The 18,875-nt window shown below is 50.1% G+C and overlaps 1 protein-coding gene across 1 annotated transcript in view; it reads right to left on the bottom strand.

Moving 5' to 3' along the window:
* The window catches only part of AGBL1 (AGBL carboxypeptidase 1), a gene marked incomplete at its 3' end in the record, with an annotated part of 254,689 nt that overhangs the window by 99,411 nt on the left and 136,403 nt on the right, over positions 1–18,875 (bottom strand). Inside the window, exon 19 of the mRNA XM_079764228.1 lies at positions 2,733–2,862. Coding sequence (XP_079620354.1) covers positions 2,733–2,862 — 130 coding nt within the window. The remainder of the gene's footprint in view (positions 1–2,732; positions 2,863–18,875) is intronic.

Below are 18,875 nucleotides of genomic sequence, written 5' to 3'. Positions count from 1 at the left end.
TGGTCCCCCGCAGGAGGCCCGCGGGCGGCCGTCACGGTGACAGTTAATTAACGTGTACTTTGTATGTATAAACGGGACTTCCACCTGCCACCTTCCGGGAGAGGCTGCGGAGCAGAGAGGGGCCCGTGGGTGACGAGCTGAGTGTGTGTGTCTCACTGATGTCACCGGGGGACTCTCTCCCTGGAAACCTCGCTCTCGTCCCCGCGGCCGAGGCAGCCTGCCCCCGGAGCACACCTGTCCCAGGCCTCGGCCATGAACTTGCTTCCAGAGGGGAGATGCATAGACCACATGTCTCCTCGGATGGGAGGGTGAGGGCGACAGGAAAATATTGCACATTTTGACTAGGATAGAACAAGGATTCTTTTAAAAATACATATATATATTTAAATATATTTTTACTGATTTGCCGAAACCGGTTTGGCTCAGTGGATAGAGCATCGGCCTGCGGACTGAAGGGTCCCAGGTTCGATTCCAATCAGGGGCATGTATCTTGGTTGCGGGCACATCCCCGGTAGGGGGTGTGCAGGAGGCAGCTGATGGATGTTTCTCTCATCGATGTTTCTAACTCTCTATCCCTCTCCCTTCCTCTCTGTAAAAATCAATAAAATATTTAAAAAAGAAAAAAAAGAAAAAACATCAATGATGAGAGAGAACCATGGACCGGCTGCCTCCTGCACGCCCCCTACTAGGGATCGAGCCTGAAACCCGGGCGTGTGCCCTGACCAGGAATTGAATCGGACAGTGACCTCCTGGTTCATAGGTCGATGTTCAACCACTGACCCACACTGGTCAGGCTCTTTTTTTTTTTTTTAATCCTCACCCAAGGATATTTTTTCCGTTGATTTCTAGAGAGAGTAGAAGGGAGGAAGGAGGGAGGAAGAGAGAGAGAAACATCGACGTGAGAGAGACACGTCGATTGGCTGCCTCCCGCATGTTAAGGCTTAAGGGAACCTGCAACCAAGGTACGTGCCCTTGACCGGGAATCGAACCCACCACTCTCCGGTTCACCAGCTGACGCTCTAACCACTGAGCCCCGGCCAGGGCAGAACAAGGATTCCTAAGGGGGAAAGGTACGCCTGGCTCTCTTTGCAGCACAAAACTCAACCAATGGATGCAGAAAGAAGTGGGGCATCACGTTGATGTCTATGTCTCTCTCTCTGTCTCCAATTAATCAATACATTTAAATAAGTTAAAAAGTGAGAAAAGAAAGGAACATTGGTACACAGACACAGGAAGAAACAGCAATAAAGCGTTCTTTCCCGGATCCTTCCGAGAGGTCGTGGTCCGCTGACACCCTGGTTTCAGACTTCTAGCCTCCGGGAACGCCGGAGAGTCCATTGCTGTTGTGCTAAGTCAGTGGTCGGCAAACTCATGAGTCCACAGAGCCAAATAGCAACAGCACAACAATTGAAATTTCTTTGGAGAGCCCCATTTTTTAAACTTAAGCTTCTTCTAACGCCACTTCTTCAACATAGACTCGCCCGGGCCGTGGTATTTTGTGGAAGAGCCACACTCGAGGGGCCAAAGAGCCGCCTGTGGCTCGCGAGCCGCAGTTTGCCGACCACGGTGCTACGTGGTGCGCTGTTATGGCAGCCCTAGGACATGACTTCGGCCCCTATTGCCATGCTTGTGTCTGGTTTTCTTGCCTTAACACGGGGGGTGGGGAACCTTTTTTTCTGCCAAGGGCCATTTGAATATTTATTTATTTATTTATTTAAATATATGTTTCTACATTATGCTAAATGAAATAAGCCAGTCAATGAAAGAAAAATACCACATGATCTCACTCATTTATGGATAATAAAGAACATTATAAACTGATGAACAAAAAGATAGATACAGAGACAGTAAAGCATCAAACAGACTTTCAAATTACAGGGGGAAAGTTAGGGAGAGGTGGGGGAGATAAGAAATCAAACGAAGGACTTGTATGCATGCATATAAGCATAAACAATGGACGCAAAACTCTGGGGGGTGAGGGCATGTATGGGAATGGGGTGGGGGGGTGGCAATGGTAAGATATGTACTCATATAATACCTTAATAAAAAAATGAGAAAATGAAAAAATAAATAAATAAATAAATATATATATATATGTTTCTATTGATTTCAGAGAGAGGAAGAGAGCGGAAGAGAGGCAGAGAGAAACATCAATGATGAAAGAGAATCACTGACCGGCTGCCTCCTGCATGCCCCCTACTGGGGATCGAGCCCACAACCCGGGCCTGTGCTCTGACATGGAATGGAACCAGCGACCTCCTGGTTCCCGTGGTGGGCAAACTCATGAGTCCACAGAGCCAAATAGCAACAGCACAACGATTGAGATTTCTTTGGAGAGCCCAATTTTTTAAACTTAAGCTGCTTCGAACGCCACTTCTTCAACATAGACTCGCCCAGGCCGTGGTATTTTGTGGAAGAGCCACACTCGAGGGGCCAAAGAGCCACGTGTGGCTCGCGAGCCGAGGTTTGCCGGACCACTGTCCTAGGCTGACACGCAACCACGGAGCCACGCCGGCTGGGGCCGTTTGGATATTGGTAACATCATTCACAGGCCATACACATGTATCAACTTAAAAATTGGCCCGCTGTGGTTGGTCCACATTCAGTTAACTCGCCCCCAGACCCAATGATCTCTCGGGCCTTCTACGGCCCGCGGGCCGGACGTTCCCCACCCCTGCCTCCCCTGGAAGGCGGAGAGAAGCAGCGTAGACCGTGGAGGCGGGAGGACTCACCACAGGGCTGCGGCCGGTGCTGTGCAGGTAGGAGAGCAGGCCCTTGGCGTGGTAGATGGTTGGCTGGAGCTGGGCGCTGGGTGCCAGCCACTGTCGGTTCAAGTCCTCCCCCCGCAGGGAGCATCTGTGACTGTGGGGACAAACAACAGACACAGAAAGACGCATTTAGGAGAAAATCACTGGAGAAAATGACCGTCAACAAGACCCGCAATTAAAACCGAGGAAGCCAACTTTTCCCTCTGACGTCTGCCCAGTTGGCCATCCATTGTAGATGGCCTTTGAATTCCGGAAGTGTCCTGATTATTCTCACGGCCCACCAAAGACCGGGATATCCTATTTAATTGGGTATTTGGGTCATCAAATTGTTTTTAAAAATATAATTTTATTTATTTCAGAGAGGAAGGGAGAGGGAGGGAGAGATGGAAACATCAGTTTTGAGAGAGAATCATGGATCGGCTGCCTCCTGCATGCCCCCTACAGGGGATGGAGCCTGCAACCCAGGCAGGTGCCCTGACGGGGAATTGAACCCGGGACCCTTCAGGCCACAGGCTGACACTCTACACACGACTAAGCCAAACTAGCTAGGGCCAAAGTTGTTGTTTTTTTTAAAAATACATTTTTTCATCGATTTGAGAGAGGAAGGGAGAGGGAGAGAGAGATAGAAACATCGATGATGAGAGAGAATCATGGATCAGCTGCCTCCTGCACACCTCCTACTGGGGATGGAGCCTGCAACCCAGGCATGTGCCCTGACCGGGAATCATAGGCTCAACCACTGAGCCAGGCTGGCCGGGCTATCAAAGTTGTTTTGTTAATCCTCACCCGAGGCTAATTTTGCATTCATTTTCAGAGAGACTGGAAGGGAGGGGAAGAGAGAGAGAGAGAGAAACATTGATGTGAGAGAGACACACCAATTGGTTGCCTCCTGCAGATGACCCCACCACGGCCAGGGATGGAGTTTGCAATTGCGAAACATGCCCTTGACCGGAATCGAACCCAGGACCCTGCAGTCTGGGGGGGGGGGGGGGGGCAATGCTCTATCCACTGAGCCAAACCGGCGGGGGCGGGTTATCCAACTTTTAAAACAAAGTTTAGGAACTGTAGTTCCCCCGCTCGGTACACCCACAGAGAACGCATTTTGAGAATTTCTCTGGACTCTGAGAGCTTCCAGTTCTGCAAATAAGTTGAGCTCAATCTGTGCTGCTGGGCGGCTTAAGATAGGATGTTTCCAGCTGTCTGCCGGGTGGATATGACTGCACCCCCATGAAGACACAGAAGCTTAAAAATGAAAGAGTGAAAATGGGCCTGAGATCCTATCGCCAGGAACTAAGCTTGATATCCAGCCGAGCCTGTTTGCCTCTGAAAAAACCACGAGGCCTCTTTCTCCCATCACGTGGTTTCCCATCCTCGTAGATGACAGAGCAAGCTCGACATCTGTCCGGACAGCCAGAGCATCTCTTCCGAAGACGCCGTCACGGAATACGAGTGCCAGAAATGAGCTCGAGATCGCACGCCCCCCTCTGCTGGGGAAGGGAGATGTGCACGGTGGAAGGCGGCGAGTTATTTTACAAAGGCAGCCGCCCTCCCCGGCTGGTGACAGCGATGACGGCAGTGCGGAGGGAAGGAGACCGAGATGCTAAGCAGCAGGTGAGGACAGCCTGCCAGCCCAAGGTCACCAGCGAGGACAGCCCATGCTCAGGGGCAGCTCCTGACAGTCCGGCTAAGTAAGGTGTCATTTACTCAGGAGGTCGGGTGAGGAAGGTGCCCCCCATGGGAAGGAGCAGGGTCCCATCGGCGTCTCCTAGTCCTGCCCGCCCCCTCCCGCACCCCCGGCCGCTCTTGTCCTTCCAGAGTCTGCCGTCCTGGTATCAGGTCTCCCCTCAGCTCCATCCCTTCCCACCGGTTCAACCTGGAGGAGATGAGCTCTGCGGAGAAGCTTCCCTGACCCCCGGGCCACCTCATGCTGCTCTTCTTTGTTGCGATAGCATCCAGACATTCCCTTCATCAGAGTTCTCATGAAATCATTTCAAATGGGCTTACCTATGTATCTATTATCTACCTATCCTCTTATTATCTATCTATCATCCATCCATCTATCCTTCCATCCATCCATCCATCATCCATCCATTCATCCATCCATCATCCATCCATCATCCATCCATCCCTCATCCATCCATCATCCATCCATCATCCATCCATCCATCCATCCATCCATCCATCTATCCATCCATCATCCATCCATCATCCATCCATCCATCATCCATCCATCCATCATCTATCCTTCCATCCATCCATCCATCCATCATCCATCCATCCATCATCTATCCTTCCATCCATCCATCCATCCATCCATCATCCATCCATCCATCATCCATACATCATCCATCCATCCATCCATCCATCCATCCATCCATCCATCTATCCATTCATCATCCATCCATCATCCATCCATCCATCCATCATCCATCCATCCATCCATCCATCCATCTTTCCATCCATCCATTTATCCAACCAACTATCCAGCCATCCATCATCCATCCACCCATTCATCCATCCATCCATCCATCCATCCATCCCAAAGATTGAAAAGCAATAGCCAATATAAATTTCTGATTGGATTCTGGGCTGTTAACCAGTGCAAAGGGGAGGATGGGATCTAAGATTTTCTAAGTGCATTACCTTCTGCTCCCCTGTGTTGCAATAGCACCCAGAAATTCCCTGAATGGGAGAAAATGATTTGGAGAGAAACTGGGCCATTGTGAGACCTAGGGGAGCTGCTAGTTTGGGGTAAATTTTGTTTGTAGTGCAGGGGTGGAGGCAGCCGTGTGGTACCCAGGGGTTGTGGGGATTTGGGACACTCGGGGTTCCACGCACGGCCATGGTTACGGGAGCATCTCTGTGTGAGCACATGGCGCCCGCCATTCCTCTACCTCTGCAACTACCTATAATTCCTCTACCTCTGCAACTACCCATAATTCCTCTACCTATGCAACTACCCATAATTCCTCTACCTCTGCAACTACCCATAATTCCTCTACCTCTGCAACTACCCATAATGCCTCTACCTCTGCAACTACCCATAATGCCTCTACCTCTGCAACTACCCATAATGCCTCTACCTCTGCAACTACCCATAATGCCTCTACCTCTGCAACTACCCATAATGCCTCTACCTCTGCAACTACCCATAATTACACTGGGTGCTGCACCCACCTCGCATACTCTCCCTGTAAAGAGAGTTTATGGGCGTCCGGTCTCCAAACGCATTTGGAATTTTGTGCTAATAACGCGGAGATGCACGCAGCCAAAGGTACCGCCGCACCTCTTTCCCGGGATCTGTTCAGGCATCTGAGGGCGAGCCGCGCCCCATCTTATCATCTGCTGAAGCGACAGCGGCTCCCTCCCCGTGGGAGGACCCAGCAGATGGACAGCTCTGACTGGCTGGCAATACACGCGGTGCCTCTAACTTCTGAAAAGGGGGTCATCCTTCAAACAGTTTGAAGCCCTGCTTCGCTTGTGGGGGAAAAATAAAGATACGCATTGCTATTGTTTTCCCCACTGAAAATTGCAAACGTACGAGGGTCAGGGAGGGACAGGAGAACCACTTCCTTTGGTTTTCAAAGGTGCTCGCATTTGATGTAACTCATCATCATTAAAAATAAAATGAAAAAAGCCTGGCTAGTTCGCTCAGAGGTTGAGTGTTAACCGATGGACCAGGAGGTCACCGTTCGATTCCCGGTCAGGGCACATGCCCCGGTTGCAGGCTCCTTCCCCTGTAGGGGGGCATGCAGGAGGCAGCCGATCCATGATTCTCTCTCATCATGGATGTTTCTCTCCCTCTCTCTCTCTCTCTCTCTCTCTCTCTCTCTCTCTCTCTCTCTCTCTCCCGCGCCCTTTCTCTCTCTCTAAAATCAACACAACATATTTTTAAAAACAAACAAACAAACAACATGCAGATGGGTAGGAAACGCCTTCAACAATGAAGGAACTCTACAAACATAAAGTGATATCGTTATCTTATCATCCCTCGCGGGTTCCATCTGCTCCCCATGCCGGCATCTCAACCCAACAATCAATCAGCTCCCGGAACAGACCTGGAGGGAAGGCTGGGAACACCGAACACATCTGGTCCCAGTACCTCGCCCACGGGTGAGAAATACCCCTGTCACCACCGGGAGTCCTCCTGTGAGTTCTCATGGTGCATCTTCCCATGTTACCCAAGAAGCAACCTCTTCGCACCGAGCACTGGGATGGGCACTCTCGGATGCTCAGATGCACAAGTGCCTTAAAAGAGAATCCCACCCTAGCTGGCTTGGCTCAGTGGATAGAGCGTCAGCCTGCAGACTGAAGGGTCCCAGGTTCGATTCTGGCCAAGGGCACATGCCTGGGTTGTGGGCTTGATCCCCATTGGGGGATGTGCAGGAGGCGGCCAATCAATGATTCTCTCTCATCATTGATGTTTCCATCTCTCTTTCCTTCTTCCTTCCTCTCTGAAATCAATAAAGATATATTTTTTATAAAAGAGAGAGAGAGAGAGAGAGAAACCCTACGCCTTCGTAGCTCAGTTCTGAGGCCGGCCAGCCAGACGCCGTAAACACGCCAAGGAGATAATAACAGGGATACGGGAGCAATTAATTCTGAACCGGGGGGTCAATGAGGGAGAGGAAAGCATTAACAGCCATTTATAATTATGAGTTAATGCGCGACGTCTCCCTGGGATTTTTCTAATTATGAAATGGAGGGCTCAATCTCCCGCTAATAGAATTTCCAATGCCTGTAAGGTCTTAATGGGAAGGATTTCTGGATAAGCAAAGAAGATTGAGTGTACGCGCTCACCCGTGATGGCTCCAGAAACTCCCTCCAAAATGACGGCAAAGTCTTCTTTCAAAATACTTACCAATCTTTTATCTTTCTTTCCTTTTTTTTTTGGTTAATCCACACCCAAGGATATTTTTTCCATTGATTTTTAGAGAGAGTGGAAGGGAGAGGGAGAGACAGAGAGAAACATTGATGTGAGAGAGACACATGGATGGGTTGCCTCCTTCACGCACCCCGACCAGGGCCAGATAATCTGCCACCAAGGCATGTGCCCTTGACTGGAATCGAACCCAGGACCCTACCGTCCGAGGGCCAACGCTCTATCCACTGAGCCAAACTGGCCAGGGCCACTTACAAATCTTCACATAGAGAAAGCGGAAGAGGAGATGACAACGGACAAGGAATACCTAAATGCTGAGAGACTGAAAGCAGATGGCGCCGTGGTGTGGGGTTTAACACATCAGAACCCTTCAAATTTACAGGCCGGAGGATGCAAGGCAATTTACAAGAGGCAAGGATGAGAAATTGGGTGCACCAGACATCTCTGACGATCAGACATGCATCAATTTTCAGCCAGTATTGGCTGCAAAAGGAACCAGATTCTCAGATCCCACCTCCCCGCAGGTTATCTGACTGGGCAATCTTCCTTCCCCTTCTCAAATGATTGACCTATACAAGCCCCACCCACAGGGACAGTAGGCATAGCTGGGCAGGAGGACATGCTACAGTGAAAATAAAAAGAAATGTTTTTGGAAACTGTTACATAGCCCTCGCAGGTTTGGCTCAATGGATAGAGCGTCAGCCTGCGGGCTGAAGGGTCCCAGGTTCGATTCTGGTCAAGAACACATGCCTGGGTTGTGGGCTCGATCCCCAGTGTGGGGCGTGCAGGAGGCAGCCAATCAATGATTCTTCTTTCTCATCATTGTTGTTTCTATCTCTCTCTCTCCCTCTCCCTTCCTCTCTGAAATCAATAAAAATATATATTTTTAAAAAGACAAATTTCCTTTAAAGGAATGGCAACGATATTGTCAGTAGGTTTAGCATCTATAATAATAAAAGTGTAATATGCTAATTAGACAGGACAGCCGAACGACCTTCTGGATGTTATTCCGGACATTTTTCCGGACGAAGCCGCGGTGGTGGGGGCTGAGGCAGAGGTGGTTAGGGGCGATCAGGCAGGCAGGCAAGTGGCTAGGGGCAATCAGGCAGGCAGACAGAGTGGTTAGAGGCGATCAGGCAGGCAGGTGAGTGGTTAGGGGCGATCAGGCATGCAGGCGAGCAGTTAGGGGTGATCAGGCAGGCAGGCAGGTGAGCAGTTAGGGGCCTGCGGTCCCAGATTTCGAGAGGATGCTGGCCAGGCTGAGGGACACTCGTGCACCGGGCCTCTAGCTGTTAATAAAAAATATCTCAAGGCAACAAAGAAGAAATTTCAAAGTGCTGAGGAAAAAGAATCGTCAAGTTAAGATTTTATATCTAGGCAAAGTATCACTCAGATGAAGATAGGAAATTTCAGACAGTAAATGAACATAAAAGAGTTCGCTTCTCCTAAGTCAGTACTGAAAAAACAACTGAAGGGTGTACTTTAGTACAAGACCAAAAAAAGCACGAAGAGAGAAAGTGAGATGCCATTGGTAAAGGCATATAGTTGCCAGGCAGAGAGAGAGGAACATCGATGAGACAGAAACATCATCGACCGGCTGCCTCCTTGCACGCCCACAACTCGGGCATGTGCCCTGACCTGGAATCTCACCGGCAACCCCTCTTGGTTCCTGGGTGGGTGCTCAACCACGGAGCCACCCCGGTCGGTCTGTCCTTCCCTTTCCTGTCATGCATCCTCTTCCTGTTGTCCCTGACCCGCGGCCCTGCCATCAACACCCGTTAGCTCAACAGGCGGGGAGCACCGAGGGGCTGAGCTCCTGCAGGAAGGAGACGCAGAGACCTGGCTCAGCCCGGAGGCCAGATCTCAAGCAGAAGGAAGTCAACTCGGAACACCGGGTGGCTTTGCTCTTCCCCACAACGAGAACGAGCGCTTGGAAGAGTAAGAGCAGAGACAGAAGGATGGGTGTCTGACCGAGCGCACGTGTCTGCTACGCAGGAAGAAGAAAGCTCCCTGCACTCAACGCTTGGGAGAGAAGCTCGAGGGAGATGGATGCTCCCCCATCATGGGGAGACCCCAGGAGAGGAGGGGATGGGTTGCAGCACTTGCTTGCAGAAAGGGGGGCATGTGTGTAGAAAGGAGAACATAATGGGGAAGGAGGAGATGGAAGGAGGAGAGGGAGGGGGCCATGTCAGAAAGCTGAAGAGAGGAGCCCACCTGGTGTGGCTCCGCGGTTGAGTGTTGACCTATGAACCAGGAGGTCACGGTTCGATTCCCGGTCAGGGCCCATGCCTGGGTTGTGGGCTCCATCCCCAGTAGGGGGCGTGCAGGAGGTCGCCAATCCATGGTTCTCTCTCATCATGGGTGTTTCTCTCTCTCTCTCCGTCTCCCTTCCTCTCTGACATCAATAAAAATATATTTTTAAAACAAAGTTGAAGAGAGGAAACAAGGAGGTGTGCTTTGAACCGTGTAATTGGCATTGCAGGCTGTGCTGGATCGGGGGGCGAGGGGGGGGGCCTGCGTGTGTGACCCCCCACAGATCTCATTCATTCCTGGTTTCCCCTTAGCAGCACGCCCTCCTCAAACTCCAACCGATGCGTCTCCCCGGCTGACTCTGCTGCTGGGTCAGCTCCTCGCTAAGAAGGGAGCCTAATTTGCAGGCTGGAAATAGACTCCCCGTGTTTGGCAGCCGTCCTGGGGCGAGGAGAAAGGGAAGTGCTTTTTGGGGGGGCGGGTGGGGGCGTGGGCGCCTGATTGCCGGGGGGGCCAGCATGGAAGGCCCACCTCCCGGTGCCTTCCCAGCTGCAGACTCCGGGCTGCAATGAGGAACCTGGGTGTCTCGTCATTTTCCCATTTGTATACATTTCGGAGCTCAAGTGGCTGCTGGAGCAGGCGGCAGCTGGCGCACCGTCAGCGCCCAGCTGTTGTGTCGCAGGAGCACCGCAGCTAAAACCGTGGGCTAATAGGACTGGAAACCACATCGCGGGCTGAATGCAGAAGTTCAGGATTAGTTAACCACGTTTGGTGCTCGCAACCAGATGCAACCTGCTCAGTTAGCAGGAAGCAGAGGAGGGGAACTTGAGACCCATCCAGACACGCTCAGGAACCCTTTCTTTAAAATACACACACACACACACACACACACACACACACACATATTGCCCTAGCTGGTTTGGCTCAGTCAATAGAGCGTTGGCCTGTGGACTGAAGGGTCCCAGGTTAGATTCCGGCCAAGGGCACATGCCTGGGTTGTGGGCTCAATTCCTAGTAGGGGACGTGAAGGAGGCAGCCAATCCATGATTCTCTCTCTTTTTTTAAAAAAGTATATATATATATTTTATTGATTTTTTACTGAGAGGAAGGGAGAGGGATAGAGAGTTGGATATATCAATCAGCTGCCTCCTGCACACCCCTCCCTGGGGATCTGCCCGCACCCAAGGTACATGCCCTTGACTGGAATCGAACCCGGGACCCTTCAGTCCACAGGCTGACGCTCTATCTACTGAGCCAAACCTGTTAGGGCCATGATTCTCTCTTGTCATTGATGTTTCTATCTCTCTCTCCCTCTCCCTTCCTCTCTGAAGTCAATAAATATATATGTTTATATATATTTATATTTTAAAATATATATATTTCTTTATAGTCAATAAATATATATATATTTAACAATACATTTCTTTATTGATTTCAGAGAGGAAGGGAGAGAGGGAGAGAGAGAGAGAAACATCCATGATGAGAGAGAATCATGGATCGGCTGCCTCCTGCACGCCCCACACTGGGGATCGAGCCCACAACCCAGGCATGTGCCCCGATCGGGAGTCCAACCATGACCTCCTGGTTCATGGGTTGATGCTCAACCACTGAGCCACACCAGCCGATCAAGGCGGTTCTTAATGCGAGGTTCATGGCCCTTCCATGTTGGTTAACGGCCTGCAGGAGTTTGTTTTTGTTTTTTGGTGGGATTTTTTTGTACAAAACTGTGTATGGATATGCATCTTTCTAGGGTGAAGTCATTGATCTCATGAGATCCTCGAAGAGATCCATGATGCCAAAGACATTAGGGAGCGCAGGTCTGAAACCTGCCGTGTAAAACATAACAACACCTGTCTCTCAGCTCTACATCGCCATCGATTTTGAAAACGACACCCATCGTGGTGAGCTGTTTACGCAGCGCTGCCTGAGAGGGACGTCAATTATTAAAGAGCAAAATCTCTGACATCAGCACGGTTACTGAGGGGGAGCGTTTCATTCTAATTGTTGCCCAAAGACATACTCTTACAGCTTTGATTTGACACGGAGAGTTACGTTTTCCCACAAAATAGCAAATTATCAACCTTCTTTAGCAAGGCTGTGCAGGAGCGGCACATGAAACGGACAAGTAAAAGTGCTACACGGACATGACATGAGAATAGATGATTCTGTAAATATAGGATGAGCCCTAACCGGTTTGGCTCAGTGGATAGAGCTTCGGCCTGCGGACTGAAGGGTCCCAGGTTCAATTCCGGTCAAGGGCATGTACCTTGGTTGCAGGCACATCCCCAGTAGGAGGTGTGCAGGAGGCAGCTGATCAATGTTTCTCTCTCATCGATGTTTCTAACTCTCTGTCCCTCTCCCTTCCTCTCTGTAAAAAAAAATCTATTAAAAAAATTTTTTTTAAGAAGAATATAGGATGGAAAATTTAACAGATCGTAATAAAGGACAGGAAAAGAATACCTTAGCTATTAAACTAAGATGTCAAAAATAAGATTTTTTTTTCCAGCAACTGCAGACTATGGGACTAAGAATTATTCTTATTTTTTGAGTTTTAATGGTTCAAATACAGTAAAAGCTACACATACAATGACTGAGAACTTTGTATGTGCCGGGCATCATTGCTAGCAACTTAGACGGATGCCATTTTGTATTTTAATCCTCAATGGAGGATATGTTTTTTTATTTTAGAGAGAGAAGGAGGGAGGGAGAGGGAGAGAAATATTGATGTGAGAGAGAAACATCAATCCTCCCATGTACACCCCAACCAGGGAGACTGAACCCGTAACCTAGGTATGTGCTCTGACGGGGAATTGAACCCACAACCTCTTTTGGTGTACGGGACTCTCCAACCCAATGAGCCACCCAGCCGGGGCTGCATGGATTTCCTTTTCTAATGCTCACTTTGAGGAAACTGAGGTACAGAGGGTTTGATGCACCTGCCCAGAGCTACCCAGTTAGAAAGGAGAGTTTTCGCCCAGCTTTCTGACCTCAGAGCCTAAGGTTGCTCAACCAACGTGACATTAGTTCAAGGCCCACGCCAACAACAGCAGCCTGAACCCACACACAATCAAAATGATACCAGAAAGGAGCAGGATGAGCATCCGCTCTAGGGATGGGGAATGTCCGGCCCACAGGTCGTATAAGGCCCGAGAAAACATCTGGTCTACCCCTGCCAAGGCAGTAGGGGTGAGTTAATGAAATGTTTGACCAGAGAGCAGGCTGCTTTGTTTTTCATAAGCATTCTTTTAAAAAAAATACATTTTATGGATTTCAGAGAGGAAGGGAGAGGGAGAGAGAGATAGAAACATCCATGATGAGAGAGAATCATGGATCGGCTGCCTCCTGCACGCTTCCTCCTGGGCATCGAGCCTGCTACCCGAGCATGTGCCCTGACCGGGAATCGAACCGTGACCTCCTACTTTAGAGGTCGGCGCTCAACTGCTGAGCCACGCCCGCCGGGCAGTTTGAGTTTATTATACACACCCAAGAGTCACCCGATGAAACGGGAGAGGGGGTGGCCGAGCAGTTCATTCAGAACAGATTATGGGGAAATCATTACTTTTTTATCTGATGCAGAGTTAATCCGCCGGAGGGATGAGACATTCATTGTGCACTGGGCTGGCACCTGTGGCCGGCTGCTCTCTGGGGATGGAACACGGCCCGGCCCCTACATCTCGATGAGTCTGGGCATCGAGGAGTCTACAATCATCATAATTAATAACCCCTCGTGTTCTCCCGCCCCCTTTCACGGGGAATCGCAGGATCTTCTCACAAACACAAATGCATTAAGCCTCACACCACCCCTGGGCACGCCGGACGGGCCCGAGGGTCAGCGCCGTTATTATTTCACATTCATGTTGCGTCTTTGCTCCAAGGAGCACGACAGGATTATAAATACATTATCGCCCAAGGAGGTTCGCGCATCACAGTTATGGGTCAGGAATCCAGCTCTGCGTTCTCCCAGGCGCAGGCGCTCCGAAGCGGGGAGGGCTGGGGAAGGCTGAGTACCGCACAGCAGGCTCTGGGGCTTGGTCCCACCACCACCTACACATCACTCTTCCTAGCCGACGTTTTCCCTCTCGAGACGCAAACACAGCTCTCCCGCCTTCACGTGACTGCTCCCCTACGTGGTACGAGGCTTCCACATTTAACGCCAAAGAGCCGCATGTGGCTCGCGAGCCGCGGTTTGCGGAACATGGTATCTAACCAACTGAGCTACCCAGCCAGGGCCTTGGATTTATTTATTTATTTATTTATTTATATTGACTGATTTCAGAGAGGAAGGGAGAGAGGTAGAAACATCCGTGATGAGAGAGAATCGTGGATGGGCTGCCTCCTGCACGCCCCCCACTGGGGATCGAGCCTGCAACCCGGGCATGTGCCCTGACCGGGAATCGAACCATGACCTCCGGGTTCCTGGGTCAATGCTTCACCCCGGAGCCACGCCAGTCAGGCTTGGGTTCATTTTGAATGGGGGGGCATTCTCAGAGACAGAGCTGAAGGCATCTCCACACGGACGGGCCCAGGGCTCTAAACATTCCTGGATCCTTTTTCTGTGCACTTTCAGGGGGACTTGGCTACGGTTTCCCTGTAGACACAGAAATCGCAAAAAGCCTTCGGCGCGGAGTGAACAAAGCAGGCAAAGGACACGTGGATGGGTGGGAGACCCTGAGGAAAAACAAGGAAAAGTGAAAAGCAGCCAGCTATGCTACAAAAGGGCAAGTGGCACCTGTCGGCTTCCAACGTGGGTTGGAAAAAAATTCAAATTAGTCGTCTATTCACAAAGCCAATACGCTGTTCCAAGAAAAACATACTGGAGCCCGGCTGGTGTGGCTCAGTGGTTGAATATCAACCTATGAACCAGAAGGTCATGGCTCGATTCCCCATCAGGGCACCTGCCCGGGTTGCGGGCTCCATCCCCAGTAGGGGGCGTGCAGGAGGCAGCCGATCCATGATTCTCTCTCTCATCGGTGTTGTGTCTCTCTCCCCCTCTCCCTCTCCCTTCCTCTCTGACATCAATAAAAATATATTTTTTTAAAAAGAAAGAAAACCATCCTAGACAAAAACCTCATTCTAGCTGAAACCGGTTTGGCTCAGTGGATAGAGCATCGGCCTGTGGACTGAATGGTCCCAGGTACGATTCTGGTCAAGGCATGTACATTGATTGCGGGCACATCCTCGGTGGGGGGCGTGCAGGAGACAGCTGGTCGATGTTTCTCTCTCATTGATGTTTCTAGCTCTCTATCCCTCTCCCTTCCTCTCTGTAAAAAATCAATAAAATATATATATTTTAAAAACCCTCATTCTAACGCAATGGTCGGCAAACTCATTAGTCCACAGAGCCAATTATCAACAGGACAATGATTGAAATTTATTTGGAGAGGCAAATTCTTTCAACGTAAACTTCTTCTAGCGCCACTTCTTCAACATAGACTCTGCCCAGGCCGTGGTATTTTGTGGAAGAGCCACACTCAAGGGGCCAAAGAGCCGCAGGTGGCTCGAGAGCCGCGGTTTGCCGACCACTTTTCTAACACGTTCCACTGGGAGGGTCTCCCTCCTGCCGTTCCAGGTTTTGCTCAGACGCCTGGGCCCGGCTGCAGCTGCCCGGGCCTCTTCATAAACTTGCTAAGAACATAAACACGGAAATCGGTTATTTCAGGGTCAGGCACTGGAAAACATCCTCATCAAATAAATTGACCAGCTTCCTACAGATGAGAAAACGCGTCCACCAGACGGCGTGAGGCTGGTAATTGCAGCCGTAAATCCAGGCAATCCTGGCAGCGTGTCACACGGGCTGCTTTCTGGGATAGAACGCCTCCTATCAGACGCCCCAAATATTATGAAGAGAAGGTGAGGGATAGCTTCGGGGGGCAGGGAGGGCAGTGCACAGACAGGCCTCCTCCCCGTCCCTCCCCATCTCCTCCCCGGAGCGATGCCGGGCACGCCGCGTGCTGTATTATTAATACCCCCATGGATTATTAGTGCCCGCCATGGATTTGGAGGCTGCGGAACACGCATCTATATTTAATGAAGGTGTCTGTCTGCTCCTGTGAGGAGGGGAGTGTGGATGGCTACGGGGAATCGCTCGCTGTATCCAGCAGCGCTGAACACGGCCATCGTGTGTGGCCCGTGCCCTCGTACGGCGTTCCTTGTCTTCAGCGCACATGCCCTCGTGGAACAAATCGTAACTGAGTGAGTGCCCAGGCTTGGGGATAGAGCCGCAGGCAAGACCATGTCCCCACACCCTCCTGAACTACCCTACGGGGAGGAGAGACATGTGATAGGCACCTGGGTGAACACAGGTCACGTCAGAAGGTGCCAAGAGCGACAGAAACAATGAAGAAGAGGAAGGCTCGGTGGTTGAGCATCAGCCTGAGAACCAGGAGGTCAGGGTTCGATTCCCCATCAGGGCACATGCCCGGATTGCGGGCTCCATCCCCGGTAGGGGGCGTGCAGGAGGCAGTCGATCCATGATTCTCTCTCATCATGGATGTTTCTAGCACCCTCTCCCTTCCTCTCTGAAATCAATAAAAATGTATTAGAAGAAGAAGAAGAACAACAACAACAACAACAACAAGAACAAGAAGAAGAAGAACAAGAAGAGTAAGGCAGATGGAAGGTACTGTGAGGGCCAGGGCTCTGTGATATCATATGGTCAGGGAGGCCCTCTCTTGTGAGCACAGACATTTGAACAGAGCGAGCTGGGCAGATAACTCAGGCAGAGCATCTGAGCAGAGGGAGCAGCCAGGACAGGGGGGCATACGTCCCTCTCTTCCTTGGTCAGCTCCTGAGATAAGAAATGGACATCTGCCTGGCTGGCGTGGCTCAGGGGTTGAGTGTGGACCTATGAACCAGAAGGTCAGGGTTTGATTCCCGGTCAGGGCCCATGCTCCCCAGTAGGGGGCGTGTAGGAGGCAGCTGATCCATTATTCTCTCCCATCACTGATGTTCCTATCTCTCTCTCCCTCTCCCTTCCTCTCTGAAATCAATAAAAACTATATTTTTTTAAAAAAGAAATGGGTGTCAGAACTCCTGATAGTCCCCTGCAGGTCCTTCAACAGAGCTGGGCCGGGGCAGGGACTCAATACGCCTGCTAGCATCAAGTGCTCGGCTGATGCTGATTTTGGATTCTCTCCCTCTTCGGAAGGAATTCAGAGCAGGGTTTCCTGACTTTGCCAGTCTGCGGCAGGTTGGGGCTGTTTGGGTTCTGAGTGATTTAAAACCCAACTCCTATCGGCTTAAACACCCGGGCGGATGTTCCTGACAGACGCGGACATAAATTTCAAGTCAGTCAAGCCCCATCGAGAAGCACAATCGATGCGTCACGTTTCTCGCTGTCGTCTCTCCCCGGATTCCCACGGTGTCAGCTGCATTTGCAGGCTGTTCACACCTGCCCCCCACAGCTCAAGGCTTGCCCTGCCGAGAGCAAGCAAACTGGGCCATTCCACAATGTGCATGTCCACCCACTGCCCTGCCCTCGGAGGAAAAGGGAATTCTAGGTCTTAGCGTTCACAGGCTCCCAGTGGCCTGAAGGGTGTAAGGGTGTAAGGGCAGGGCTAACTCACCTAATGCCCATATGGTGGGGAAATGGCTTCGATGAATGGATAAATACACAGAGAGGACTGGGGGCCGAGGAAGGAGGAACCTGAAGTTTAAGTGTCACTCAATATGTTCACTATACTGACCGTCAGAATCCACTGGATAAACATTTATTTTTTAACTATGTTTTTTATTGATTTCAGAGAGGAAGGGAGAGGGAGAGAGAGAGAGAGAGAAACATCCATGGACAGGCTGTTCATTTATCACACCGTGGCCCCAATCACGCCAATCCCATATGTCACTGTCGGCCCGCAACCAAGGTATGTGCCCTTGACCAGAATCGAACCCGGGACCCTTGGGCCCGCAGGCCGGCACTCTATCCACTGAGCCAAACTGGCTAGGGCCCCTTTTTACTTTGTTTTAAATTACTCTAGGCCTCCCCTCTGAAAAGAGCATTACATTTCCTAAGCCGGAATGCCTCCAATCCCAATGAATGGTTTTCAAAATATTATTTTCTCTTTTACAGTCATTGTTATGCAGTCTGCAAAAACAGTGTTTCCATCCCATAAAAAATATAGCACAGCGGCAGAGGAATCACAGGCAAGTTATGGTGGGAAATTAGTCAATAAAATTTTATTGCACCATTCCTTAATGTTTTCATTAATATCGAGGAACTAAAAATTAATTCCTTCCCAGAGCAAGATTTACTGCTGAAACGCGAGAGATAAAGCTGGTTAGGCCACCTGCTGGAGGCCCCTGCCCTATCTTATTGGCTGTTCTCAACGGGGCTGTGTGCATTAGCATAAGTATCCTCCCTAAGTAGTCGGAGTATGCTTCTGTTTATACAACCACTCTACCCGGTTGTAGAGAGAAGGACTTCACTCGTGTCATGATGCCTGCAGGAGATATGTGGGAAGCAGAGCCATATCGTAAGAGTATCAACGTATCGCTGCCTGCTCCTGTCTTTAAACGCTATAGATGTCTATGCTTTCCTTTTTTTTTTTTTTTTAACTTGGATTCATAGACCTATAGGTAAGTGTAGTGAAATCTGGCTAAACTGGTATGTATTCATTCACTTAGGTATTCACCCATTCATTCATTCTTTCCACAGATAATGCGGTAAGATACTAAGCCCTGAAGAATCAAAGATGATTCTTGGAGTTTACAGTCTTCTCGGAAAGAATCAAAATCTGGTAAATACCGAGCCATCAGAATGGGGCCACCCACGGAGTTCGGCTCAAAAAATGCCACTCAGGTGCGGGCTGTCAGAGAAAGTGTATAAGGGGAAAACTGGAATCATCGTGGCCAGAGTTTTCACATTTGTGATCCATGGATAATTATTAAAATACGTAATTAGTTCCAACATTTAAATATGGGTAAATAACACATACTCTGTGTTTTTAATTTCTAACTACTCTTTTTTTAAAAAAAAAAAT

Source organism: Cnephaeus nilssonii (assembly GCF_951640355.1).
Source record: "Cnephaeus nilssonii genome assembly, chromosome: 24".
Lineage (NCBI taxonomy): Eukaryota > Metazoa > Chordata > Mammalia > Chiroptera > Vespertilionidae > Cnephaeus > Cnephaeus nilssonii.
This window is presented reverse-complemented; position numbering and strand designations above follow the sequence as displayed.